The sequence below is a fragment of the Meleagris gallopavo genome, chromosome 4, assembly GCF_000146605.3.
Source record: "Meleagris gallopavo isolate NT-WF06-2002-E0010 breed Aviagen turkey brand Nicholas breeding stock chromosome 4, Turkey_5.1, whole genome shotgun sequence".
Classification (NCBI taxonomy): Eukaryota; Metazoa; Chordata; class Aves; order Galliformes; family Phasianidae; genus Meleagris; species Meleagris gallopavo.
Window position 1 is genome coordinate 11,667,278 of NC_015014.2, and position 27,974 is coordinate 11,695,251.

The following is a 27,974-nucleotide window of genomic DNA, read 5'->3' on the forward strand; positions in this document are numbered from 1 at the left end:
CACATCTCAGAAGCCAAGTGCTTAAACAAAATTCAGGATTGTATTACCTAAATGGTGAGTCTGCCCAGTAGGATTGGAAAGGATTAAGTAAGTAACTTCTTGATCTATGAAGTTTTGCCAGCAGTTTCTCACTGTATTTTCCTTCTCTATTTTGTAGTCACCTTCTTTGAAGAAATCATACAAAGTTACACATTCTAAACAGTAAAATGTTCTTAAGTACTAAACAGTTTTCTTCAGAGGCTGACTATATGTAGTGGAGAGGTAAATTTAATCAACATTGCAGATCTGTGTTAAAGTGTAGTTAAAAATTGGTATTCATTGTTGTTTCCTTTGTTGGCTAAAAAAAAAACAACTGCAAGGAACCAACAGGAATAGAAAGGAATATCCTTTTCTCTGGAACTGTTCTATATATGTGTATTAAAAAAAAAAAAAGCCAAAATAAAAAGGTTCTTCCAGTTTTCCTTTCCTTATATGCATCACGATAGATTGTAGTTATATAATATTTGACAGAATCTTGTGATTAAGTTGCCTTCATTAAGGGATAGCTAAGCTTCTGTTTTCACTTGTATATTAAGTATTAGTATTTTAAGGAAAGCTTAAGCATTTACGGCTGTCTGAACTTGGGTTAGCTGACCAACAACTAAACATTTTGTGTTTTGGTAACCTTTTATCTTGAAATCTATGCAGTGATGTCCACTGCCAAAGAATGGAAAAGCATCCTTAAAATGCATAGCAGCATGCAAAGAATAATGGCAAGAAATCTTCAGCAATATGCACTGAAGAGATATGTTGGCTGTTTTACATACATAATACACTTAGCAAGTAACGTTGCCTTAGATTAAAATGGGACCTGATGAGCAATCAAAACTTGCATTCTCAATAGGTGCTACATTTTTCTGTTTATATACCTTCTACTAAGTATATTGTATACAAGAGAAATACTTCCACCCTTCTCAGAAGCCACCATTTAGGTGTAATTTTATGATTTAATACGACCTTGACAAGTGGATAGGTGGTTTGTTTCCTCTTGTTACAAACTCTTATTTTCATCTGTGTACTAGTGAAACCCATAGAAGCAAAAATCATATAATTATACAGAACAAAAAAGTAAAAGGCCAACAAAATAGTACCAACAAAACTGCATTTTTGTGATAGGGCGATCAGTTAGTAATGCTAAAATTTCAAGTAGAATATGTAAGTTAAAGCTAAGTGTGTGCAGTATTTTTCTATGCAGGAGTGGAAATAGCTTTGTTTTTCTGTTTGTTTGTTTTGATCTGCTTATTTGTTTCTATGTCCTGCAGAAAGTGGGAGTCCTGAATCTCGAGTTAATGCTGTTCACTTCTTGGTCCATAAACTCCCAGAAAAGAACAAAGAGATGCTGGACATTTTGGTGAAACATTTAGCTAAGTAAGTGTTATGACCTGCTTTCCTGCCTTGTTAAAACCCTTGTCCTTATCTTTCTTTAACTGCAAAGAGCCTGGTTAGCGTGGCTGGAGCTAAAGCCCATCTCAGTGCTGTCGTACACAATACTAAGAACCAAACGTGCAAAATCAGACAAGACGTTTGACTCATACTGTGTATATTTTGGAGGGTAAGGCAGAAATCTAATCCGTTAATGAAGCCATATAAGTATTTACTTTAGCAGTCCTGCCAGCAGTTGAGGGTTTGATTGAAGTGAGAAGGAGAACATTATACTTTCTCTTTGCAAATTCTGGCAAAGTGAATAGTGGAGATCTGTTAGCAAATTTAAGTTGGTTTCACACTTGCCCTGGTCCAAGGCTAAGTGCATTTTATATAGTTGCTTCAGAAAGAGGCTGCTTTTGTTTTTGAATTGCCAGTAGAAGAATTGCTTTTCTGTTTTCCAGTATTCAGTTTGACTTTATTTGAAGAAATTTCACAGAAAAAAAAATGGATTAAGGAAATGTAATGTTTTTGTTTGTAAAGTAGACTGAACAGTAATGGAAATTTTTCATAATCTATATCCTGTTCTTTCCTTCAATTCTTTTCTGAAAGTGTTTCAAAACATGCCAAGAGGAATCTAATGACTGTAGCAAATCTGGGGGTGGTATTTGGACCAACCTTAATGAGGCCTCAGGAAGAAACTGTAGCAGCTATCATGGACCTGAAGTTTCAGAATATTGTCGTTGAAATTCTTATAGAGAACCATGAGAAGGTAAGTTTTGATAAATCCCCATATTTCTGAACAGTGTTTAAAATGATCTGTTTGGGTTAACGTTCAGCGTGGAGTTAAAAAAAAATTGATGTTACAAATTAACTCTAAAGAATATCCCCTGAATGCTGTAAGCTTCTGGTGATTTATACTCAACAAATATTCTGGTTCATAGGTGAACTGACTTTTCTGAAAGCGTATTTCCTGACAGTAGCTGTGCTTCTGTATGTACATTATGCAAACGCATTTTCATTATCATATTTGTGTATGTTCTGTTTGTGAGCAGAAGTGATAAAAGACTAGAAATGAAGAAAACAAGCCCAGGCTCATTTTTTAGCTCTTTCTTCAAGTACTTTGACCACGGTTTCACTGAATTAATTGTTCTGTGTCTTAATTTTTCCCAGAGTTCACACAGTAAAAGATGACTTTACTGTACTGTGAGTTTTGGGAGTAAAAAGCATTACGAGGGAGCCAGATATTAACATTTCTTTTGTTTTCAGCTGAATATGTGTTATTCTAAGCCTTTGTGTTTGAGGCAATACTGAAAATAGAAATTGTTGCTGCTGTGGTAGCTGCCAGTTACTGAGATAACTTATCTGTACAAGATAATGGTCCAGAATATCTTTATGTGATCTCAGCCCTGGAATTTAGAATAAAGAAAGAAATATTTTATTGGCGCCTCCTTGTTTGGGTAATCTTTTAGGAGTCCTTCTGTGACTTAACTGATTTCTGGAACTGGATGTTTAAGATTTGAGATCCTCTGAGCTGGGAAGATATGCAGCATCTCCCATATTCTTATTTAAAACAAAAAAGAATGAAGTGCTATAGAAAACTTCTAGCACCTTCTATTCTTTCTGTTTTAAGCACTCTGAGCAGTGAAATCATTATTTCTTTTAAAGGTTAGCAGTGTTGAAATTGGCTGTCTAAGTCAAGTCTTATCTACTTTAAATAACATCTGCCTTAAGTCTTTCTTACAATACAGTTGTGCTGCCTCTCTGCATGGTACAGACTAGGCAAAAGTTCTTTTGGCATCGCTTTATCTACATGATGTGTTTTGTTGGCTTAGTTGACTTAGGGTGTGATGCTGCCCAACATACACCTTAGGCAGATACAGTTCTTTTCTATTGGGAAATGATTCAGCAGCAGATGTGGCTTGAGTCCTAAGAAAGAAATATTCAAAGAGGTGTAAGCCCTTTTTAACCTTATAAATGAATTTAAGTGATGCAGTAAGCTCATGATTTTGTAGTTGCTGCAATGACCACATAAATCAAGAAAAAGCAAAGAGAGAGTGAGTAGATTGAAGGTGTTTTAATAGCAAATGGAAGCTGGTTTAGTTCTGACTATTAAAATCAGATGACCACAGATTAGCACCAGTTTATTGGTATGCCTACCCAGTCACATGCCCTTTGGAAACGGAGAACAATTTCTGTATAGTCAATTAATATAAAGACGTTATAATTATGAAATAAACAAGAGAGCTTGGCTAAGCAAATGATAATAACAAAAAGAGAATAGATAGAATACTTACCTGTGTCCTGGGCTCACTGTAAAATTCCAAAGGAAGGATCTCCAGAAGAGATCCTTCCCCACTGATAATCAGCTCTTAAATGGGTCTAGGAGAGGTGCAGCCAGGCTCCACCCCTTCCAGCAGCACAGGTGAATTGCCTTCTCCTGTGCTCCCGTGACTGACTCATTGCTTGCCTCCAGTGATCAATCAGACATTCAGGCCCTGATTCAGCAGTTCCCATACAATTTCACGTTTGAAACAGTAGTTGTGCTGGCCTTTCTGGCTCTTCGGAAAATGTGGAGAAGCAAAGAACAGAAAATGCATCAAAATGATACTGCATCATTTTCCATAACTCATTGTCTTCATGTCTTCTTTAAAACTGGAAGGCTACAACTTTTTTGAGGAGATTTCTGTTCACTGTTATTTCTGACAGCGAACTTGCCATCAGTGGTCTACCTGCAGCAACTTCTCTCCCACACTAGATCTGCTTCCACAAGGGAAGGAGGCCTGTGTGACCTCTGTGCATTTATACTTTGTGTTTTTATATTTCATAGCAAAGGCAGAAGAGTGTTATATTTTAGAACATAATGAGAAATGTACAGTCAAATTGAATATGTTGCCTTTAAAAAGTGAATCTTCTCTTAGGATGGACCAAGGAAATACTGTTATCAGCAAACAGGCTTTTTGACAATTTTTTTGACAATTTTAAATTAATTTAAAATTCTATGCATTTCAGTCTTTCTAAGCATTTTGCATTATAGTTTTATTTGTTTGCTTTAATATCTCTGGTGAAGTCTGGGAAAAATCATCAGCTGTAAGTTAGGTACATTAAAACATTTCATCAGCCTGATAATCATTAATCTGATAATTTTCACAGAATTGTTTGTGGTGGAAAAACCCTTTTAAAGTAATCTAATCCAGCTCCCATGCAATGAACGGGGATGCCTACAGCTACATCAGGTTGTTCAGAGCCCCATCCAGCCCTTGAATTTGACAGTCTCCAGCAATGAGGCATCTACCACATCTCTGGACAATCTCCTCCAGTGCCCCACCACCCTCTGTGTAATTACTTTCTTCTTATATCCAATCTAAATCTCCCCTCTTTTAGTTTGAAACCATTTTGCCTTGTCCTGTCACATAACAGATCCTGCCGAAGCGACTGTCCCCTTCTTTCTTATAACCCCTGTTAGATAGTGAAAGGCCGCTCTCAGGTCTCTCCAGAAACTTCTCTACACTGAACAGCCCCAGCTCTCTCAGCATGTCCTCATAGGAGAGGTGTTCCATCCCTTGGATCATTTTTGTGTCTCTCCTCTGGATGCACTCCAACAGATCCATGTCTCTACTGTGACAAGGATTCTCCTGTACTGAGGACTGTATCATATGTACGCAGTATTCCGTCCAGGAGAAGTCTTGTCAGTGTAGAATAGAGGGACAGGATCACCTCCCTCCACATGCTGACCATGCTGCTTTTGATGCAGTCTAAGATTTGGTTGGGTTTCTGGGCTGTGAGGGCATTTTTAGGAGCATCTACTAATATAAGCCAAGTCTGGAACTATAGAAATGTGATGGAGTCAAGATGGAGGTACACTGGCAGAAACTTAAAGCAACACTTCATGTTTGTGTAATATATGTCTCAGGCAGACTGCAGACAGCATCTCTTTTCCCATGTAGCAAATGAAATGATTAATAAAATTCCAAAATGTAGAAGCAATAGCCATTGTTATTTATCATTTAAATACAGTAACTTGGTATGCCAAGTGGTAAATATGGTTGTGTTTTCTCAAACATTTTGTCGCTCATTTGGTCTTCCTCTGTGTATGGCTTTACTGAAGGAACTCTACAATTCTTTTCTGGTAGGAGACATGATTATGCTATTGGCTTTGAAATCCTGCGCAGTCATTGCACTGTGGTCACTCTTTGAGTCCTAATTAGAGAATTTCAATGCAGTTTATATAAGGGAACCTGGATATGGAGATTTACCCTGAGATAAGAATATCTTGCTTAGTAGATAAGCTGTTTTCAGTGTTGATTTTTTTTTCTTTTTTCTTTTGTTTTTTTTTAGCTCTTTTCCTGCTAGTTAGAAACCAACAAGTGCAGTTTTCACTTTGTTTAAAGTCTGCATACATACATCCAAACCTTGCCTATGAACCAATTATAGTAGATTGAAGACAGGATGTTTTGCAAAGTCAAAGAGTGCTGAGATTTGAATACTGGACACTAGGTTGTGCAGCAGATGTATCACTTGAGGGGCACTAGAATTGCACAGTCATTAAGACTACAAGGAGAACAGAACAGCACTATGGAAATAATTGTTTAGCTTTTGTTCTTGTCAGTTGTGGATAAATCTCTTCTTGGTAGAGTATTTCTCAGTCTCCAGGCAGAAGATGAGCTTCAGAAAGACATTTCTACTGCGAAGGAAAAAGCAAAATATAGTTCCAAGCTGATATCTTATCCAGGATTCTCAGAATCACTAGTTGTGGAAAAGAGGCTGGTACCGAGGAGAATAAGACTTACAAATTGTCTTGCTTGCATCTGCCATATAACAGATATAGCTCTAGGGGGAGGTCTGCCAGATATGCCAGACAAAATAGAAAGATGTTCGGCTTTGATATTGAATGGACTGTTGTTTTGCTTGGAATTCTGATTGTTTTTTGTTGACTGATCGTACACACTCTTAATTGCCTTTGCTTTGCAGGTACTTAATGACAGTGTAATTTCAAATCTGGCTATCTTGTCCTCTTCTCCTTAGCCGTATCTGTCTGGTCTTTTTTGATGTCTGTGACCCATGTTCTTCCCTTAGCTAAAAAAGCATCAAGAAATTCATGTTTGTGTCTCATCATCATGTTCATTTTAATTTGAAGCTAAACTTTTCCTTGATTTTCACTTTCTGAGTTAATGAACTCAGGCTTACTGCAGCTGTGTTTGTACAGTGCCTGGAACAATCTTTGCTTGGTCTTTAGGTAATCCTGCGATGAATCGTGATAGTCAATTTGAACCGAAACATTTTTTGCTTTCTTTTCCTCTCTTCTCCTAAATTAATTTCATGGGTATGCGGTAGTTTTTCTTGCCAAGGATTTCACAGACTGGAAATCTTGGTCTTCTCAGGTCTTCCAGTCTTGCTTTCTGACTAGCACTGAGGAGGAATAGCAGTATGCTTCACAACTGCCTGAATAGCATGCACGTGTTCTTGCTGTTCATTGTAATATTTTGGGATCTCATTGGAATGAATGCCAGTTAATATTCAGAGGAGTTATTTATTTGCCATTGAGAAATGTCTCAGTGGTAATATGAACCATTTTGGTTTCTCAATTCCCTGAATATTATTTTAAGGGAAAAAAAGAAAAAGGCTAAGAAATGAAAGAAGATGAGGGAGGAGGTTGGAATAAAAAGTCTCAGTGGGACTGGAATACGTAAACCGGTGTATGGGGGAGGAAAGAATAGTGAGTACAAATGCCAAGACTGAAAAAACAGAAAGAAGATGAAAATTACAGTGAAAGTGAATTAGAAAAAAGAAAAGAGGGAAGCTTGACAGAAGTCTGTTAAGTGAGATTGGAAAACCATCTTCTGAACGGGAATATGCACAGCAAAGTGTAACATTCGTTTTCTGTTTTTTTATTTTTTAATTCTAACAACTTACAAGTAAGGTAGCTGAAAGATTTTAGTTTTGAAAAACTCTGTACTTTCAGCACAAATGTTGTTTATTGTATTCATCTCCATAGAAATGGCAGAAGTTTTACATACATTGGACAAAATATGTCTTTAATTTAGTGTTGTGTTTTGCTTAAAACAGTTGTATGGAGAATTCTTTTTATGAAACAAGTGGTTTTTTTTGTTGTTTGTTTTTTGTTTTTTTTTAGTTTAAGTAAGCCCATTTATAATTTTCTTTTTAAACCAAATGGAAGAAATGCTACTGAGCTCTTAAGCCAACATCAACTTCATTCAGTAATAGTTGGAAAATTCTTAGTCTTAAAATACAGTACATAATACTTTCAGTATTCATCAGGTGGGAGAAATAAAAGCAAGTGAAGTCAGACATTCATCTGAGAGCAGGAACCAGCACTCAAGTGTGTCCGTGTGTCTCCACAGTGCAACCATTGCATGTTTAAAGTGGTTCTGTTACATGTAAATGTTTAAGAGCCTTCAGGCATAATGTGAGATTAAAAAAATGCTTTTTAATAAGAGCAAAGGGGTTGTGTGGTATGGTTGGAACTGTGTCATTTCCAGATAGCTTGACATTTCAATGACATTGTAGTAGAGTGCCAAATGCAAGTTTTTATTGTTGATGTGTAATCATTATTATTATCGTGTATAAAATTTGGAGAAAACTAGATTTTACCATAAATATTTATTTGCATTTGTATTTATTTATTACAAAGGAAGAAGAGATCATGTTTTGTGTTTGGCTGTGGTTGTTGCTTTTGCTAACTCTTAACTTAGGTTTCTAAGTAACACATTTAACATCTCAAGACATCTCATGCTCTTTGCAAGGGCAAATACATGCAAATATTCACATTCTACGTTATTTTTCATTTAGTAACTACATTAAGAGTATGTTTTAGAAAGTTAGATCACTGGATTGATTATTTGAGTATTGTCAACATATACCAAAAGTTATATTGAGTATTTAATCTTTTCCTTTAAAGGCTTTTGTTTGTTTGCTTATTTGCTTGTTGTTCTTTCTGGTATTTCCTGTAGCTAAATGAGATACACAAAGTTAGTGTGTGTAGCTGTAATAGACAAGGATAACCTTATTTAAAATACTCTCCTTGATGTAAGTAACAGTAGGTGAGTATGGAAGAGAAGATGCATATGCTGTTTCTGCCACTGCGATGGACAAATGAGTAGGTATATCAAGCTTGGAGTATTGTTAACTCTGTCATTTCCTTCAGTCCTCCAATGAATAAAATAACAGCAGTGAATGGGCTGCTATCAGGAGCATTCTTCTCATGAATTGTTAAAAGGTGGAGAGATGTGATACAGTGGATGCTGCAGTTGTTGTATCAGTAATACTACTTTTAGAAAGGCTGAGTCAACAAATTCATAATTTACAAGCGACCAAAGGACACATGTTTCTAACCTTGGTATGTTTCTTTTCTTTCATCCTTTCACATCTGTCCTCCAGACTGCAGTGTCATATTTTGTAGGCTAGATTTAGTTTCTTCACTAAAGGTCCAACTTGTACAGGGTTCAAGGCAGTAAGGCCAAATGAGTGGCTGTTGGAGTCTACAGGTCTACAAATCTGATTTATCCAAAACTTCCATCAGTTCTTCTGTCACTCTAACAGTTTGCAATTTGTCTGAAGCACTAGATCCTATTGGATCCTAGATCCTATCTGCAGACAGCAGATAACTCCAGTTTTAGTACGAGGTTGAGACTCATGATGCCCACAGATCCCTAAAACAAGTGTTTCATCTGGTTATAGGTAACCGAGCTTCTATACAGATTGTCTCAGCAAACGATATCTGTGCAGTAAAGAAAAGGTTTCTTGTTGTTGTTGTTTATTTTGGAGCTTTGTGGGTTGTCTCTTGTCTCCCAACCAGGGATGTTTCCTATTTTTTACTTTTTGACTTTTACTCCTGTTCTTTTGAAGCTGGATACTCTGTTGCACTGTAACTGGAGTGCACTAGGCAACTTAGGAGCATTAATTGACGCTTTCTGGGAAATGGCCTAAAAGTTTAACTTCATGCATCTCTCAACTCTTGATCTGAGTTTATTTTTTTTTCAAATATGATGACAGTGAATACTACATAAAGGTATCTTGTGGTTTGTAGTCAAATTCTAGCCTCAAAATCCCAAACTTCAAAAAATCTGCATCCTTTGCAGTCTCATAGAAGACAGTGTACAGTAGATCAGATAGTATAGTGTATGGCTGATAAAGCACAAAAGTTGGGATATTTACTTCAAGGCAGACATATTGAAGTCGACTCAGTGATAACCTTGGGAAGGTACTTAAAGATTCTAATCAAGTCGTTGATTTTTTTAATTGAATTCTATTTTTCAAAAATATTTAATGTGATTTTGAGAAATAATGAGCTTCATTTTATATATACTGAGCAAAGATTCCATGTAAACATCAATAACTTCTAGTACATATGTTTTTATATTTGTTGACTTTGTTTGAGAACCAGAAGAAACAGATCAAGTTGACTAATACCAAAAATGAAACAGATTGACCTAGCACTTTTTTTACATTTAAATGCAAAAAAGAAACTTTATTTAAACATGTATATATTTCCAATAATGTCTCAATTTAGAAATTTTATTAAACTGTTAGAATTGATGCAATCAGTTTAGATATAATCCTGTATTTCCAGAAGTCTATTATGAATAAACTTAATTTTTAGTAGCTCCAATTACCTTCTGTAATCTCTTCAAAAAAAAAAAAGAAACAAAACAAAACAAAGAAGAACCTGTAGAACTGTACATTTTACTGAATATGGGTTTTACTGTTCAAACTATGAACCTGAATTGGGTTCACATTACATTGAAAAGAAGCTAAGTCTAGAAAAGAGCATGGTGGTGATAAGTTTATCTTGCCCTATCCTGTAGCTGCTAATTCATTAAATAGTCAGATCGGCATATATCATGTAGCCAGTTATCATGGAGAAATGTAAGGAGTACAACAGCCATAGTATGTACGAGAGCAGACCAGTATATGTTGCCGAGGTGGCATCTTTATATTGTTCAGTAAGCATCAGTTAACATGTCTGTGTCTGTTTCTTTTATTTACTAATTGCAAAACAAGTGCTGAATGGAAATTACCAGATAAAAACTTGTATTGGTGTTCTTCTTGTCTTGAAAAATACTTTCCTCTAAAAATATGACTGTTGTAGAGGAGCTGAATTGTAGTAGAGGAGCTGAATTTCAAAGTATTCAAAATAGACTTTGCTTTTTCTAGTCTCCTTTTGTATTAGAGCAACTTCTGGAATTCTGATTGTTTTCCATGTATTCAGAGAAAATAGATGCATGTTCTGTACAGCAGGTGTTATGAGAGTGAACGGGGGATTTGCCTTGCAGGAAAATTATGGCACAACTTTAAGCTGTTAGTGATTTTTGTAAGTTTATCCTCATTAGCTCTATTACTAAGCTTCCATTTTTTTTCCCCGCTCTTTTTCATTTCACTCTGTCTTTGCTGTTTGCCTCCCACTGATTTTTAGAGGAAATTTTAATTACCCCAGTGATACAAAGCAGACAGAGATGACCTGATGTCTGGGTCTTTTCCTAAAGTGATTCCTGGCAAATGGACTGAAATTCATTAATTAGTTCTGCTTGAGACCAGAAAGAACAGATCAGTATTCTCTCATAGCAGCAGAATCTAATCTACATTTCTACGTACAACTATACACATAGTCAGAAACTTGTGGAATAGGCCTAGTTAGATATTCCTAACCATGGGTTTTTTGAATTTCTAAAATCAGCTCTAGCAAGAGCTCAGGATCTAGAGGCCAACACTGTTGTTGCAGATTAAGAGGAATCTGGCACAATTCCTTGGGCTGCTGCCACGTAGATCTGCTGGTGGAATACAGTGTGATAGCATGTTGAATTTGGCTCATTACTCTCAAGAAATGCTTCCACAGACTTTGTGGGACACAGGTTTAGGAATTGGTTTAGGAATAGGTTGTGTGTAGGGATGGTCTTGGGCTCACTGCTGTAGAGAGGGCTTTTACTAGCGGGACATATCCAAGACGGTTTGTGGTTTGTTTAGCCCTGTGAAGTATTCATTTTGTACTACTGCATAGAGCAAAATAGGTCAAACATGCCACTGTTTTAAGTAGCTCAACAGGAGTCTCATCTTTTTTTTTTTGTAACTTCTACACTGCGGGCTTGAAGACTGATCTACCACTTAACTCAGTGTGCATCTTTAAATTCTGCTTTTCATATAAGATCAAACCTAAACAGCCATTTAAAATAATTAGGCTAATTAGGATAGGAGTGATTAACAGTCAGATTTATTGTTGGATAAAATTTTTCTTTTTTTCCTGTGGGTTTTGAGTGCTACATGGTAGTGTTCTCCCATATGTAAATTGTTTTACTTAACTTCCAGGTTTGCACTCAAGTAGTTGAAAAGAAAGATGTTAATGCTTTTAACAACTAACTTGCAGATAAATCATATTCTATAAATCTAGTGCTGTTTGACCCCCGTCACAAAAACTATGTAACACTGTATGTGACTGTAAAGTCCTTAACCTTTGAGTCTGGTTTAGTACATTTTTATTGCTTCATGAATGAGGTAATGCAAAGACCAAGTTTTATTCTTGTCTTTGTGTAAGCTACGGTAACTTCTGCAATCCAAATAACTGATGATGGTAGGTCTGATTTTTTTATTTTTATTATTTCACTTGAAAGGAGGCTTTATCTGAAGTGGCAAACAATCTTCCATTAAATAATTTGTTCCAGGCCTGTTCCTCCAATGGGAGGAATTCTACCCTATTGGATAAGTGCAGTTTCCTTACAATGCATCTGATAGCCATGGTTTGCAGTGCAAACCGATATTCTGAAACTTAGTCAGATATGTTCACATACTGTTGTGCAAGTGGATCAAAATGCTGAGATGTTAGTAGCATTTTTGGTATATGTTGATAATACATTGGCTGTATGTGATTTTGAATTTTGTCTTCTGTGCATAGACAGCATTCTTAGTAACAATCTCTCACGGTAGGTGTCTTTTATTAGCTGTGAAACATTTATACTGAAATATTATTTAAATAATTAATAAGACTAGGAGCAAATTAGAATTAAAACAAAACCCTAACTTTTCTCTCCACAACTGAACTAAAGCATGCTTCCATCTCCCCGTTATCAGTGCTCCCCACAACTGAACTAAAGCATGCTTCCATCTCCTCGTTATCAGTGAGACACTGAAACTTCTGTCTGAGCAGTAGAAAATGTCTATTTAAGTGAATTTAAAGCAAGAAGGAGAAGCTGAATGCTGTATGTGCATATTTTATGGCAAGGGTGGATCTTCTACCTGCTTTTCAGATGCTTACCTTTGCAAAACTGTTTTACAGTCTGTAGCTTTGGGTCTGTAGCAGTAAGAAATGTCGGTTGCTGAACATGCAGCTCCAGTTATGGATGAGTTGTATTGGTTTTTATTTTCCTACTGAAAAGGCAAATAGGAAATAACAAAGTAGGTATGAGTTCAAATAATGAGCAACTTGAAAGGGCAGTAACGATCCCCAAATTTTAATGCAAACTGTTAGCATACTTCCTAATTCTTTTATATAAAAACACGCAAGCAAACAATCAAAAAAACACGCTAATGGTGGTGGTAGGGGTTATTGTTTACTTGTAATAGAATCCTAAAGGGCAGCTCACGATACTTGGAGATTTCAGTTAGCTTTGCTGGTAGTCAAGAGGCTACATTACCTATTTTCTATCTAAATGCCACTTTCAGGAGTTCCTTTCTTCTCCATGGAGACAGGTAGTGAAGATGAGCAGAAGCAAAGAAGTGCTGGAGCTAACAGCTTTGCGTCAGAGGAATGCGTGAGGAAGAGGATGGATTTTGTGTATGCTTGCCCTGGTCTCACTGAGTGCAGGAGTGCAGGTGGCCTTGTGTTGTCCTTGAGCTCTCTGGAGGTAATCCTTGCTCCATGGAAAACAGTACCTCACTTAGTGAATTTAGCCCAGAGGGGAAACTTCCCTAGCAGTCTGTCATGCCAAGAAGTTGAGAGAGGACTAAGGAATGATGCCCACTTGGGTATCTGTATATGGAAGGGAAATCAGCCTGCCCAGTTCTGGATAGTGCTGGGTTACAATGAGCATTGCTGTTGGAAACACTGATGCACGGCTCTGCTGTTGACAAGCTCAAAATATTAACAGTAGAGGCGATATACTGATAGTGCTCTTTCACATCACCCAAGTTTTAGCTATGACCACTTCAGGAAGGATCTGGGAATTGTAAGCCTTTCTCAGAAGAGCAAGAACAATCTTCTGAGAAGCTCCTGGCAGTAAAGGAGAAGACTCAGTGCCATTAAATTTTATGTTAGTAGAGCAGGGGTAAGTATTCTGAGGAGCTCCTGATACCTGGCACGAGTATTGTTGCCAAATTAGTAGATAGCATGTGCCAAATGGCGTACTGCTGTTTGAAATGGGACTTTGCTGCTGGCTTGTTATTTCTCCTGTTCTGTAAGGTTTTTTTCCCTATAAAACACAACAAACCATTAACTATTTTTTCACATCACAGAGCTACTTACTGTTAGGAATCTGCTTGGATTCATTTTCTGCCTCCAACTCAATGTCATATTGCCTTATTCATTAACTAAGGATCTGCTTTACAGCTGTCTTGTTTGTGTTTTGCTTTTTTGACTCTTGCTATTAATTTTATTTGAAGCAAATACTTGTGAGTTGCTTAAGAAATTAACTACAAGCTATGTACATCACCTAAATGCATATAAGAAAGCTCATCTCTTATGAAGCACTTGTGGGGAATGCTTGTTCTCACCATCATTAGTTTCGGTAGAGATATATAGTTAAGGCAGTACAAATAAACACGGCTGGGAAATGTGATGTAGTGAACAATGTGCTGCAACCTCTCTGCAGCAGGCTATTTACCAGGGGGTCCAGACTCAACATTTAGTCCATGGAAAAGATGGCATTTAAAGTTTTTGGTGCTTCTGAATTTTTCAGAAGCAAATATTTATTCCTGAAATGGCTCAGTCTAGTCTCATGTTTCCACATAAGGGGGCAGTATGGTACCATTAGCCAAGTGCCATGTAGGTACATGCTAGATTTCATTATTATAAATTGAATCATGGCTTAAAAATGGCTTTAACACTCTAAACGCAATTAGAGCTTTGTCACTGTCTGAGAGCCATGCCGTCTGTGCAGGGGAGAACCAGGTTGGGCTGGTATCCTTTCTTCTTCATAAATATTTTGTTTATAGGTAAGTTGCTGCGTTATTTTGGTTCTCTCTCATATTCGCTGTTAGAGGTATGTGAAGAAGTGGGAGCCAGTTTTCTTAGAACTGGTTTGGGGTTCAAATTTTATCATTTCATCTTCTTCTCCAGAACATTCCCCCGTTGGGAAGAAAGGTAGTATTTCCACTGGAGCTTCCTGCTTGCTGCTGCCTAGTTTTGGTGATCTGATCCTTCTTCCACACTTTTTAGAGTGGTGTTTCTGATGAATTTGCACCATCATTGTTTTGCCAGTGTGAGAGATCATTAAGTGGTTATAAGGCAGTGTATATGTGTGTTCCTCATTTCCTTCCTACATGTGTAATACGTGGGATTAACAAATCTAGCATATAGAATTTCTTATAATTTTGACACGATGTCTTGACTGCCTTGCCACAAGATGATTTTGGCATTTTTCTTATGCGTAGAATAGCCTGGCCAGCTTTTAGCTTCATACTGGATCTGAGATGTGCTGTAATAATGCAAAAATGTGTTATCTGCCAGATCTGTATGGATTCCTGCTTCATAAAAAGCTGTTTCTTTGAAGATTCATTACACGTCTACTCTTCATAATATTTCCTATATGGATACCTGACTTCTTAAAATTGCAGGGTAAAAGAACATCACGTATTGTCACGTTGCATCTTGTTATATATTGTGTTGTGTTGGTGTAAGGTGCCCTACAGACACAGGGTATTTTTATTTAGCTGTTGTTTGATGGTTTCCATTTGATAAAAGAAATATTGACCTGATTTCATGAGAATCTGCCACGATCAGTTGTAAAAAGTTGCTGTTATATTGTACACTGACATACTGATAATTTTCTGGAAGTAAATCAACATCATTAGACTGTGCCTTGTATGTGTCAGTTAAAATACTATCAGTTTGAGCAGATTTGCGTTGCTGGTTAACCCAGAGAGAAGTGGCATGGTATTTTCTGTGAAGTGGTGATATGCTAATAGTCATGACTCAAAGGATAAAATGGTGATCAGAATTGCAATCCTTTTTGTATGTGTCTTTGTGCGTATCATCATTTAATATAAATGTGACTCAATATATAATAGTTGACTGAAAAAAATCTCACATGGTATGTTACTATGGTATCTCTCATTAAAAATCCCTCCCCTCAGAATTTTCCCTTTGCTCTCTTCAAGAATATGATATATATTTAATCTGGCAGATATCATAGCGACATCATAAGTTTTGAAAATTAAAATGGGTGTTCTGGCAACATTATAGGCCCTAGCTGAAACTTGAAAACTTTTTGGAGGCTGGTTCATCTCCCTCTTTCCCCTTCCCTCCCATCCTACCTGGCAAGCATATTCACACACATATTACCTTTGGATTAATTGGTTTGTAGCTTGGTTAAAGCGTAGGCAGTGCTCTTGCATGTTTCCATTTTATATCTATTTATTTATTTATTTAAAAAATGCTCATTAACGATCTGTGGCATATCCTCAGACTTGATGGAATGGATTTTTTGCTTCTGCCTGCTTTGAATGAAATCCAAAACAAAGGTTGTTTGATAATGGCTTACAGTTGCATTAGACAGGTTGCTTTTCATGATAAATAATTAACACCCTTTGTGTTCTTGATTGCAGATTTTCAAGACCCTGCCTGATGTCACTTTTCCTGAGTCAATCTCTATGTCAGTATCTCCTCCAAATGCCCCACCAAGGCAATCCAGAAGACAAGGCCAACGTATTAAGAGGCCTCTGGCTGTGTACAATCTTTGTCTTGAGCTGGATGATGGTAAGATGTTAAAAATACTTTCAGTCTTTGCAGCAGATTGATGTTAGTTTGCATTCTGACTTCATTAGATTTTTCATTTCCTGTTTCATTTGTATACTTGCGTGCATGCACATACATGCTTGTTTAATTGCTTTGGAACGTGTAAAGAAGCAAGTAGTGTACAGAGAAAGGAAAGTATAGACAAGTATCTTGCGACATATGTTTAACAGTAGGATGAACTGTCCTAAATATACTTTTTGATTCTGAAGAAGAGGTAAGTTTCTTTGAGGGAAATCTCTTTGGCCTCTCTACTGAAGATTACACAGCCGTAAGATAAATGGAAAGAGAACTAAAATTAAAGCAAATCTTTCATGAGAACAGCTAATGCACTGTACTGTAAATTCAACTGGATTAAAGTCTCAGGTCACCACTGCACTAGAGAATTCTGCTAGTTCACTTGAATCTGGAATACCATGGTGTTACTAGCATTAAATACTCATAAACTTACCTGACTGCTGAAAAGCCAAAGAAAAAAATAGTCTTGTTTCTGCATGCAGTTTGTGATAGCAGCATACAGAGAGACAGAGAGTATACAACTCAATTCTGACTGTTGGCCAGAAAAGTAATCATTTTCCTGAAATTTTATTGCTTGGGGGTACATACAGTACCAAGAAGGCAAGTCAGTACTCATTTTGTGTTACAGATTGTCTCCACCCTATTCCCTTTCCCTCTATTAACGTTGTTAGTCAATTATCTTTTCACATGAAGAATCATGAGATCAAGGCATGTAGGCCATGTCATACAGTAGTATGAGATTCACCAGTGAACTGTCTTTAAACAGGGATTAACAGTAATTAATTTGTGAAGGAGCAAGGGCACATACCTACAGCACCTGTAAATCCAAGTTTTAGAAATAAAGTCAGGACTACTTATAGTCTCAAAGCCAGATTGAATTGGCAAGAAATTCAGCATGCCTGCCCTCATATTAAATTCACTAGAGATATGTAATTCCTGTGTGTTTCCTTACATCAAATATGAAACTAAATGTATTGACTAAAAAGTATTTAAAGTGCCTCTGCTGAGAAAGCTTAAGCTGCGTTAGTTGAATAGTATGCTGCCAAAGCTAAGAAAGCTCTTCAGCTATATCTGCAACAATGAATTTTTCTTACTGAAAAGAAAGCAAAAAAAAAACAAAATTGAATACACTCACAGTTGTTTACATCCAAATTTGAATGCGAATCACTGTGTATCACAAGAAGTACTACAATGCTTCCTAATTCAGTACCTCAAAATGTGCACTGAGGACCTGACTTGACCCTAACACAGTAGACAGAAACTATTTGATGGCTTATTTTTATTGTAAGATCCAAAAATGCAGTATTACTATTGAAAACTTTGTGCTAAACATTCAGTTTCTCCTAAATACAGTCACTTTTTTTTTTTTTTTTTTTTCTAATTCAGGCATCTGAACGAAGAGAAGAGCTGGGATTTTTAAGAGACTGCAGTTGTTGCAGAGAAATTCAGTGCTTGTCTGTTAACTGTGGTGAGCTGCAGAATAACCTAATAAGCCATTACTCATGATAGAACTATGATGAAGGCTGAATTGCTGCAGCTGAAATCACAGTACCAGGACATGCAGCACTGAGTTTCTGAAAATGTTTCTGTTTTTGAATTCCAAAAAATACTCTCTGCAATGTCTTCAGCTACTGCCAAAGGCAGCAATGTTATCAATATATTGTAGCTAGAAACTGGCTATAGGCAGGTCCAGACTATCTGCTAATGCAGACAGGTAGCTCTGTCAGGAATGTAGTTGGGAACAGGTACAATTTGTGTTTGACAGGTGTGCAATACTCATCGCAGTGCAGTATCTTCAGCCCAATTGCATCATTGCATTACCTGAGAAACTGCCCCAATGGATTGGCTACGTGGTATGTAAATCAGCTAGGCTGATTAATACATAGTTGCTCAGTGCCTCCAAATATGTGCCATGGCCTTCAGTTACCTTGTTCTTAGGATCTTAGGATAGGGGGAAAGGAAGAAAAGCAAGCCTGGGCTTTGTTCCATATTTACCTCGTTTCTTGGCTAACAAATGCATGTTTTATAACTGCTCTTTGGGAGATTTTATCCTGTGTGTGTTTTTAACAGGAAATTAAACATTAAACCCCTTCCCTCTTTATTCACAATGGCATGAGTTAAGCACCAGGCATAAGCCAGTGTTTTGTATTTCCTGGATATGACAAAATTATCATAATCTTGTTTAAAATGAAGTAGTGAATACATATTTGTCTGTAAATATATTTGTAAAGAAATATACCTCTAAAATTATTGTAATTATATACAAACATTTTCTGTGCCTTGAAACTAGAAATATGTTAGAGACAAAATCTCTGTGCTGGAAAACTTCTTGAGTGTGTTTCTCTTAGGATTGTTATGCAAACCAGGAAATTGTTAGAAAAGCGGAAACAAGTCTTTAACTATAGACTGCTCCAGAGAGTTAACAGGCTTCAGAATCCACTGCTTGAATTGGAAATGCAGGGTTCAGGCCAACTTTTCTTTTTAAAAGCACGTTTTCAGTCTTGACTGCACAAAAACTGTATGCAGCAACCACCCAGAAAGCACTATAAGTGACATAAACATTGATAGATATATTAGTGGAGGAACACACACTAAGTTTGATAAAAAATCATTATTTTGTTTTTTTTTTAATTAGCTGTGCTGGCTTCTGACAGGGCATTGATTTTCCTTGTACCTGGCAATTAGATGCTATATTTGCAAACAATTTGAGTACTTTATATAGTACCTTAAGGATCTTCATTTCTGCAGTCAAATTTAAGTCAGAGATTATACTGTCCACTTTTCTTTCGGCCTCTTTTCTCAGTGATAAACCAGTTATTAAATTCTCATTCTGATGTTTTTCAGGATCTCTGTGTCCAAAGTAGAACTACACTTAATGGGGAACTTTGAACTACTTTCATACATGCCTACTCCCAGAGTTCTTGTTTCAGCAAAATACAGATTTGTCTGAGATTTACACTGGGATAATTTCAAGAGTTTCTATCTTTCTAAGATGAAGATGCTTTGGTTTGGGCGTTTTTTCTTTTTTTCTTTTTTTTTCTGCTTTTAATATCTGAATGAATTTTAAAGTGAATTAAGTAGCAATGCAGAAACTCCCTTGAGTTACAGTACCAGCTATGTACAAATATGAACAACTTTGCATTCTCTCTTTTTCTCTATGGGGAGAAAGACTGTTAGCTAAAACAAGATGTTTATGCTGTTCTTCTAAAAACGTCATTGGGTCTGTATTTTCCATTTGGACAATCAGTACTTATCAGAAGAGAGCTCTACTTATATTTCTTCTGGAGGGCGATGCAAAGTCACGGTTTTGTCCCCTCATGGTTTTGATTTTATATTTTATCTTGTAGCATTGTAGTATTAAACTGTTTTGCAGGGTTGGATGAGCAATACAGCAAAAGATGTTTTGTGTAAAGAAGAAAATGTAATTCAGTCCATGTAGATGACCAGACAGTGTGGGTTGCATAATCCACACTTGCAGTCAAGAAATTGGTTTTGTGCGGCAATTCATCCAATTACAGTCCACCTTGTTTTCCAAACAAACCATAGTATAGAAGTCTTAAGCCACAGTGCTTGCTGATTCCTTATTCTCTTTGAATACTCTACATCAGAATTTGTCATGGGCAGATAGCACACGTGTGTCATATGGTGGGGCTCGTTTGTTTTGTTTTAAGGTGTTTATCTCCCACTCTCTGCTCAGGAACTTGGAGACATATTGAGTGTTTGGAATAGATTTCTGCTGCAAGCTGAAAGTTTTATTTATTTTACTTCAGAAAACAGGTTCTCGTGTAGAATTCTAAAATAAATAAAAATGAGTGTTGATGTTTAACCCTTTAAAACTTGATGCTAATTAGTATAACTTTCTGAAAGATCTACGGAAGCTGAAGTATGACTGCTGTGTTAAGCGTCAAGCAGGAATAGCTGTTCTTGAGGGAACTAGAGTGATACAGTGTCTTAAATTGAGTGATAAATCAGTTTGCATGAAGTACTGTGGCATTTCATTGAACTACTTAATCGAAGTAAGTTGTGATGTGTAATTGTTATACAGCTCCCATACATTATTTTTTCTCCGTCCTCCTCCATGCCTTCCTGCTCCAAACAAACAAGTAAAAAAAATGTAGACTTTATTTGGAATTACTGAGCATAAAACCGGGATGTTAGAGGAAGCCTTGAATTTATAATAATGAGATTGGTCTTCAGGGCTGGAACAGCCCAGAGCTGCAAGGTTGCAGGTGTGAAACCTGGCCTTGAACTCTTTCTATTTCTGAATCTGCTGCTTGGAAGTGTTTCTGTAACCTGGCACATGTAGGGGAAATGGAAAGAAAAGCAGCTACATAGGCATATAAAAAAGCCGTAAGGGCTTGCAACACTTGCTTACAAAGCTATTGTTAACAGCTGAGTAGAACACCCAGTTATGCTGTTCCAAAATAGGTACACCGATATCAGTTGCAAGGGGAAGATCAGAATGATTGCTGTTTGCCATGTAGAAGTTAAGATAGTTCATATTTCACCTTGCTGCAAGAATAGTTGAATTGCAAGAACAGGATCTATCACAGCTTTTTCTACCTGATGGTTCTGAATAGGATGAGAGCTGAAAAATTTTCACTTTGTATAGCATTTGCCAGTGAAGACAAAGCTTTTTCCTAGGTAATAACAGGTATATATAAAGTTCCAGTTTCCTATTGGATAACCAGCTTCTACCCAGAAACCTTTGGGTCAGTAGAAGGCACTTATTTTCTTGGAAGTAGACAAAAATTTCGGCCCGTTCATTTTATACAGGATCAGAAGTGTTGTGAAAGAAAATATAAACAGACTAGAAAGAAAAACTGAGTTTAAAGAAGAAGTGGGGAGTTCAGGAGAGAGGCTTGAGACTAAACATTAATGAAAATAAATGATTATTACAGGAGGTCACATCTCTCTTTAATTCTCTACCTTATGCACACAGTCATGCAGGGGCACATGATAAGAGGGCCAATTTGACATATTAAAAGCCATTAATGCCAGACATGGAAGTCCCTGATGTGTCTTTGCTGCAAGCCAGCTGTGCCCTGTCCAACCTCTGTTGACTGAAGCTTAATGCTCTCACTCAGCACATAAGAATGAAGGTAGAATAAAGACTTGATGCTTTTCAGCTCTTCAGTCAGTTTCCTATGGATTTGTGTGCATTTTCTGAACAAGGTGTTCCCTCACATGGTTTTACTCTTGCTTCCCTTCACTGATGCCAAGGATAGGAGAGAAGAACTTGGAAAGGAGAGACTTTCTTAAAGGCCGACATTGACTTAGAGAATATTCCTACTCTTTCTAATTTGCTCACAGTCTGTGCCAGTCTCTTCCATTCTGTGAAACAAACCACAATTGTATTCTTGTTCTGTTAGCTTTTTGAAGTCTTGGCCCTATTTTGTCTTCTTTTCCCCTTTTCTTTTGGGGTGCATAACAGAAAAGTACTAGTAATACGGACAGCAAGAATTGCTGACTCATCTAAGAGACTTGACTGAAACCAAGGAAAATAGTGCCAGAGACCATGGTAGTTGGAATCTATAAGCTTCATGCCTGGCAAGTTTGATTTTCTCCCAGAGCTATTGTTCTGAAATGGATGAAAATTCACTGATGATGAATATGTTCACTTCTGTCTCAGCTATTACCAGTGTTTGGTGTTACCTCTGCGCTGCACAGCTTCCTTGGTCCCTCTCCACACTGTCCCTTCTACAGTGCAGCCTCTCCAAATACACATAAAAATACTGTATCGCATTTATCTAATGCTGACAGAATCAGAGGCATGAGGAATGGTAGAAGAATCTAGGCATGAAAGAAAAGGTTCTTCTAAATGTTTGCTACATTTAGATCTGTTTAGATCTACTGTTTTCAAAAATGTTGCTTTTTGGCAGCGGACATGTCTTTATAGTGACATCTTTCAGCTAGTCAGTAGCTGAATTGCAAAGACATCAGAGAAGAGAAAGAAAAGTAATGATGGAAGAGTATTTCAATGAACTTCAAAGTTTGTGATGCCTTTTAAGACGTACTGCTGCATGAGAGAACTTTCAGTACTAGTTATGATATTAGACAACCTTTTTTGATGTGCTTTTATTTCTTCAAAGTTCTCGTCATCAGTTAGACTAGAGATGTTCTGTTGATAGCTTTTTACATAGGCCTGGGCCATAGGTGTATGGTGTATGTTGCCTGGACTTGAGGAAAGCCAAGACATTTAAATGTTACCATGAAACTACGAGAGCTTTAGATAAAACATAAGCTAATTGGATTGTTCTGAGTTTTCAGGAAGTAGTTGCAACTCACTGTGTTTTGCAACCATGAAATTAATGTGTGGCATTTGGCCAGCTTAGTAGGGCTAGAGGTCCTGTGTGGTTTCCTGCCAAGCAAGCTCTAGTAAAAACTGAGTAATCTTGAAGTTTAATATTGCTCTTGTAATCACAATATAATCAAAAGAGGATCCCCTCTCCATACTTGTGTCTGATTTCTGTTGTGTTTTGAACTTGAATTATTTGATACAGATTAGCACCCCTAGCCTTGTATACATGATTCTGTCTTCCATGCTTTTACCACAGCTTGAGGAGTAACTTCAAATACTTAGTTTAGTTTTAGCTTGTTCAACAAAAGGCTCACCTACAATTCTTCAGTGTTTTTTTTGGAGTAAAGAAGTAACCATAAGCAATGCTTCTCAAGAATTTTGGGAGATGAACTGAAATGAAATTGATCTTTATTGAAATAATTGCTTGCTATTACAAGTTAAGTTCAGTGTATGTCTAGAAGTATACCTGTTTACAGTTGAACCTTGTATTTAAAGAATTAAGATAATATCACGAAAGAATAGGGCCCCAAAATTTCCCTGGTCCATAAGAAACTTGCAGATGAGTACATTGCTCTCGCCTCCCTAGACCCAACTGAAACACCCACTTTCTGGCTGTAATTCTTGAGTTGCATCAGCCTGTCTGGAGGCAAATTATGTCTAGTGCAGCTTCCTCCTTTTTCTAGCATTTCTGAATCATGATGGAGTTGGGAAAAACAATTCTTCTGTGGGAAATCGAATTCGTACATAAGATGCACACACTTCTACATGCACACATTTGAAAATGTATCAAAGTTGGTCTTTTTGGGAAAAAAATGTATTCAACTTCAATGATTGTCTTAATTGTTTTGTCTGAAAAGAGAAAAAGCTGGCATAGAGATCTCATTCTTACTGCATGTATTTTAAAAACATGGAACTGCTGAATATGCAGATTGTGTCCTGTTTTCTCAATGAAAGTTAAGTCAGTTTTTAACTGTATAAGTCTACTGATGTCCAAACTTCAATAGAAACTCATGACTTTTTTTTTTTACATTGCAGTTGCATACTGGGGTAGTACTGCAATGTGTAGTATTTGCTATACAGTGAGGACAATGAATTCTTTTTCGTGGTGATGTATGTCTATTTTCCTGAGTGTTTTAAGGAGTCTGACATCCAAAACGCTCATTATAGTAACAGCTCGGGAAACTTCATTTTTAGATTTAGTGTTTGCTTTGATATTTTAACCAAATAATAGGTCGTTATTAGCACATTTTTATCTGATTTTTATTTTTAACATTTAACATTTGTTTAAATAGCATAGTTGCTTACATCTGCAGGTGAGTGATAAACAATCCTGTTGATCTGTCTTAGTGATATGTTAGGCAAAAATGCACAACTTAATTTACTCAGAAATAGATGACAATTAAAAAAAGCGAAGAAGTAAAATTATGTCTAAGCTGACCTGGTACTTGGCATGATTAGCAAAGAAAAATTTGTGTTGAGAGTAGTGAGCAAAGTATTGCAGCTCTGCATCTAGAAAAATGCTTTTCACAAATGCAGCAAAGTACTAACAAAGCTAAGTCCTCTGATCAGTATCACGAAGAGTTTTTTCCACTAGAGTTACTTCTGGCTTTCTAGAGTAAGGATACTCACGTTGGTGCACAGCAAAGTGCAAATGCTTGGTTAGCATGAACTAATGGCACCTTTTGTATGGGTTTTGCTGATTAAGTAGGTTAATTGCATACTTTTAGCTTTAGATGTGCTGCTTCAGAATGAAATTCCTTTTGATTTCTGTTATAATTCTGATGTGAATGTTCTGGTTCCTAGTACCAAGTGACTTGTTTTGACTTCTGTTGTTATTGTAACCTAAGTGAATTCCTTCTGTCAGTAACATACTTGTTAAAGGAATTCTCAGAGCATATTCTGAAGACGGCTACTTGTGTCATAATGTAATGCTGATTAGCTGCCTTTGACTTTCCTTATGTGACTATTATTTTATGTTAGGGAATCACTGCAGGTTTGCACTATTTGTGAGTCAACTAATCTGAATTTCTTCATACCTCTTTTCTGTTATGTTGAAACTCTAACACATGGAACAAAATTCTTACTTGATAGGGAGTACTTAGGATACTCATAATTTTTTCTATTCCTAATATATGAGATATCTGTTAAATGAAAACAGAATATGCATTTTCAAATTAACATAAGAGTAAAGCTACTGTATTACTGTGTAAAGTCAGCTGTTTATGGTGAACGTCTGTTATCTCTTAGCTGGATGCAGCTGTGATGCTCATGGGAAGAATGGGTGGCTGCACAGCAATGCAGCTGCTGCTTCCCTGTCTCCCTGATGCATAAAATATCAGAGCTGAAGGCAGTAACAGGGACTTTGCAGCATCTGTAATTTACTTTTGTCAATTCTTCCTATTTCCTCTTGTCTATGATTAGATCTATGTGACTTTATCAAAGTAAAATAAGTCATGCCACAATTTGTGCATCTGATAAACATTTACTGCATACACAGTTCTTCACTCTCTATGTATCTTAACAGAAACTGTGGTAAATTCCTCTTCTATTTTATGAACTGCTTTCTTTCTCTGGTTGCCCTTCAGATATAGGCATAGATTGTAATGTTAAAGATTAGTATTTCTTTTAATAGTGAAGTACATAATTCTTCAGTTTACTTAGGCTAAGACTGGAAGAAAACTGTCATTCAAGCAAGTAACTGGTAATGTTAGGTTTTTTTTTTTTTAGTTTTGATTACATGCTTTTTCTTATTTAGTATTCTTGGAACAAAGTAAGGATCTGATATTTGACACTGCCAAAGTATTTCAGTTTCCCTTAACTTCAGATGCCAACAAAAAAAATATATTCTTAGATTAGCCAGATGGAATAAGTCAAAAGAAGGCAACTGGGAGATATGTCATATTGAGTTAGGTGGAGTGGAAGATGAGGTCACAGTTCTGATATGGAGGATCTGAGAGCCTGTATTATTTGAGCCTTATCCAGTCAAAAGAGGAAAGTAATTAATTGTTAAGTAACTATTGGAAAGAAGCTGAATAAGGTCTGAGTCCATATAGGAGTTTTCTCATCTGACGCAGATTTTTTATCATAAGAAAGGGTGAAACATATTAAGTTAAAAAAAGGCTCTTTGGGTTAGAAACTCAGTGTTAAGTAATGCCAGTTAAAAAGAAACAGTTAGTGCTAAGGACTAACAAAACTACTTCATTTTTTATGTAAGACTAGCCTTAATTAACAGCAGTAGTAAAGACAAAGCATGCTGCAGAGATGCAGTGAAAGCTCTAAAGTTGGATGAGTGTTGTGATTAGAACAGTAAAAGAATAAAATAATTTAGATGACAATTTAAAGGAACCTGAGCAGTCAAAAAAATTTGCACTGTAAGCAGAAAGTGATGGGATTGTGTATAATCAATGAACATACAGATGCTATAATTAAGAAATATACAGGAAATTTAGGCTAAACAAGTTATCACACTAAAAAAAAAAAAATTGGAAAGCTTACCTTTATCCTGGGCTCACTAAGAAGACTCCAAGAGCAGCAATCTCCAAAAGAGATCCTTTCCCCTGTCGTAGTCGGCTCTTAAATGGCTCTAGGAGAGGTGCAGCCAGGCTCCACCCTTCTGGCAGCACAGGTGAGTTGCCTTCACCTGTGCTCCTAGGGCTGACTCATTGCTCACCTCAGGTGGTCAATCAGAGGTTCAGGCCCTGATTCAGCAGTTCCCATACAGATTGTGAAATAAGTTTTAACTCTGCTGAGAATACAGCTGGTTCCTGTACCTATTTGCATACAATGAGGAGCTTGTCAGTGCAGCTGTGTGGGAACTCTAGGGATGGCCAAGCTCAAGGGTGAAGGAAGTCAGAAGCTTCCCACAAGCGTATGGAATATGAAGAGTTTATGTCTGGAGCATTGACAAAAATTTGATATATCAGATAGGCTATTGATTTTATACTGAGAATCTTAATGTCCTTCATCTGGTCTGGCACTCTGGTACCTGAAGATAAAGGTCTAACAGGAGAGAATAGAGGGGGGAATTGAAATTTCTAGGGAGAAGACATGCTAAGCACACCAAAACGTATGTTCAAAAAACGATGTAAATAAGCTTTAAGAAGAAATCCTGTCTTCACTGTTTTTGTGATGTAAGAACTCAATAGAATTCAAGTGTTAGAAAAGAAAAACGGGAAATTTTAAGTTCTTCTTTTCGAAAGGACCTGTCAGTCTGATGTGGCAGTCAATCTTTTAAAAGAAACAGGAAATCTGACAGTGCTGCTCCTTGTAGAACAAAGTTGGAGGTAAAGAAGATTCAGAGGAGAGAAACAGTGAAAAATATTAGACTATCAATATTAGGAAGCCCATGAATTCTGAAATAAAGTAAAACCATAGACCTGATTCAATTCCAGCCATGTATTTTAACACACTCCAGATAAAACAGCTATGGCAAGACTTTAAAGATATTTTTAAATCTCCAGCTAATAAGGATCTTTAATGTCTCCACAGAGCAGCATACAATAAAAGAGTAGAAAAAAAAGAAAAGAGGAAATACCAATGTACATTAAAAGTTTTGAAGAACTGTAAAATAAAACTAAGAAAATCAATGTGGAATTTATAATCAGAAGGGTCAAGCAGAAATCTTCACAAACAGGCCTGTTGCAAAGCAAATACTTTGAATACTGCTAAACCATCTAACTTGTCCTAAAAATAAATAAATAAATAAATAAATAAATAAATAAATAAATAAAATGTCTAGTAATTGGGTTGTATGGTTTGGCAACGTGAGCTTTTAAAACACAAAATGGCTTAGGTTGGACGAGACCTCAAAGGTCATCTGGTTTCAAACATCTTGTAACATGCCGAAGAAGAAGTTCAAAGAAACAGAGAGAATGCTAATTTACTAGCAATATTTAGAATGGTAAATACAGGTCCTTGATACTACATTTACAGGTAGTTACAATAATGACAGTGGTGGCTACTTTGGAATTGTTGCCATGTGCTACGCTGCCCCTGTTCAGACTAAACAAGGTTGATTGCATTGAGGAAATAAATTTGCAGATCTTAGAAGGAAGATGTAATCCACAGCTACAGAATGGAAAATTCTGTCCTGAAAAAAGAGATTCTCCTGAGTCTCTTAGTCATAATTGACAATCAACTCATTATAAACTACTAATATAATCCTGTGGCAAAAAAATGCAGATCTCACATGTATGAACAGGAGATGGATAAGTGATGGAATTTAATGTTCATTGTGGCACTTGTGGGATGAGAGGAAAACATATGGAATTCTGATCTGGTGTACAGTCTTCAGAAAGA

At 36.7% G+C, this 27,974-nt stretch overlaps 1 protein-coding gene across 3 annotated transcripts in view; it reads left to right on the forward strand.

The window, feature by feature from the left end:
• ARHGAP10 (Rho GTPase activating protein 10) overlaps positions 1-27,974 on the forward strand; it is a 135,998-nt gene that overhangs the window by 83,684 nt on the left and 24,340 nt on the right. For all 3 annotated transcript variants that reach the window (XM_010709544.3, XM_010709545.3, XM_019614509.2), the window contains 3 exons: positions 1,302-1,407; positions 2,014-2,173; positions 16,171-16,321. In XM_010709544.3, coding sequence (XP_010707846.1) covers positions 1,302-1,407; positions 2,014-2,173; positions 16,171-16,321 — 417 coding nt within the window. The remainder of the gene's footprint in view (positions 1-1,301; positions 1,408-2,013; positions 2,174-16,170; positions 16,322-27,974) is intronic.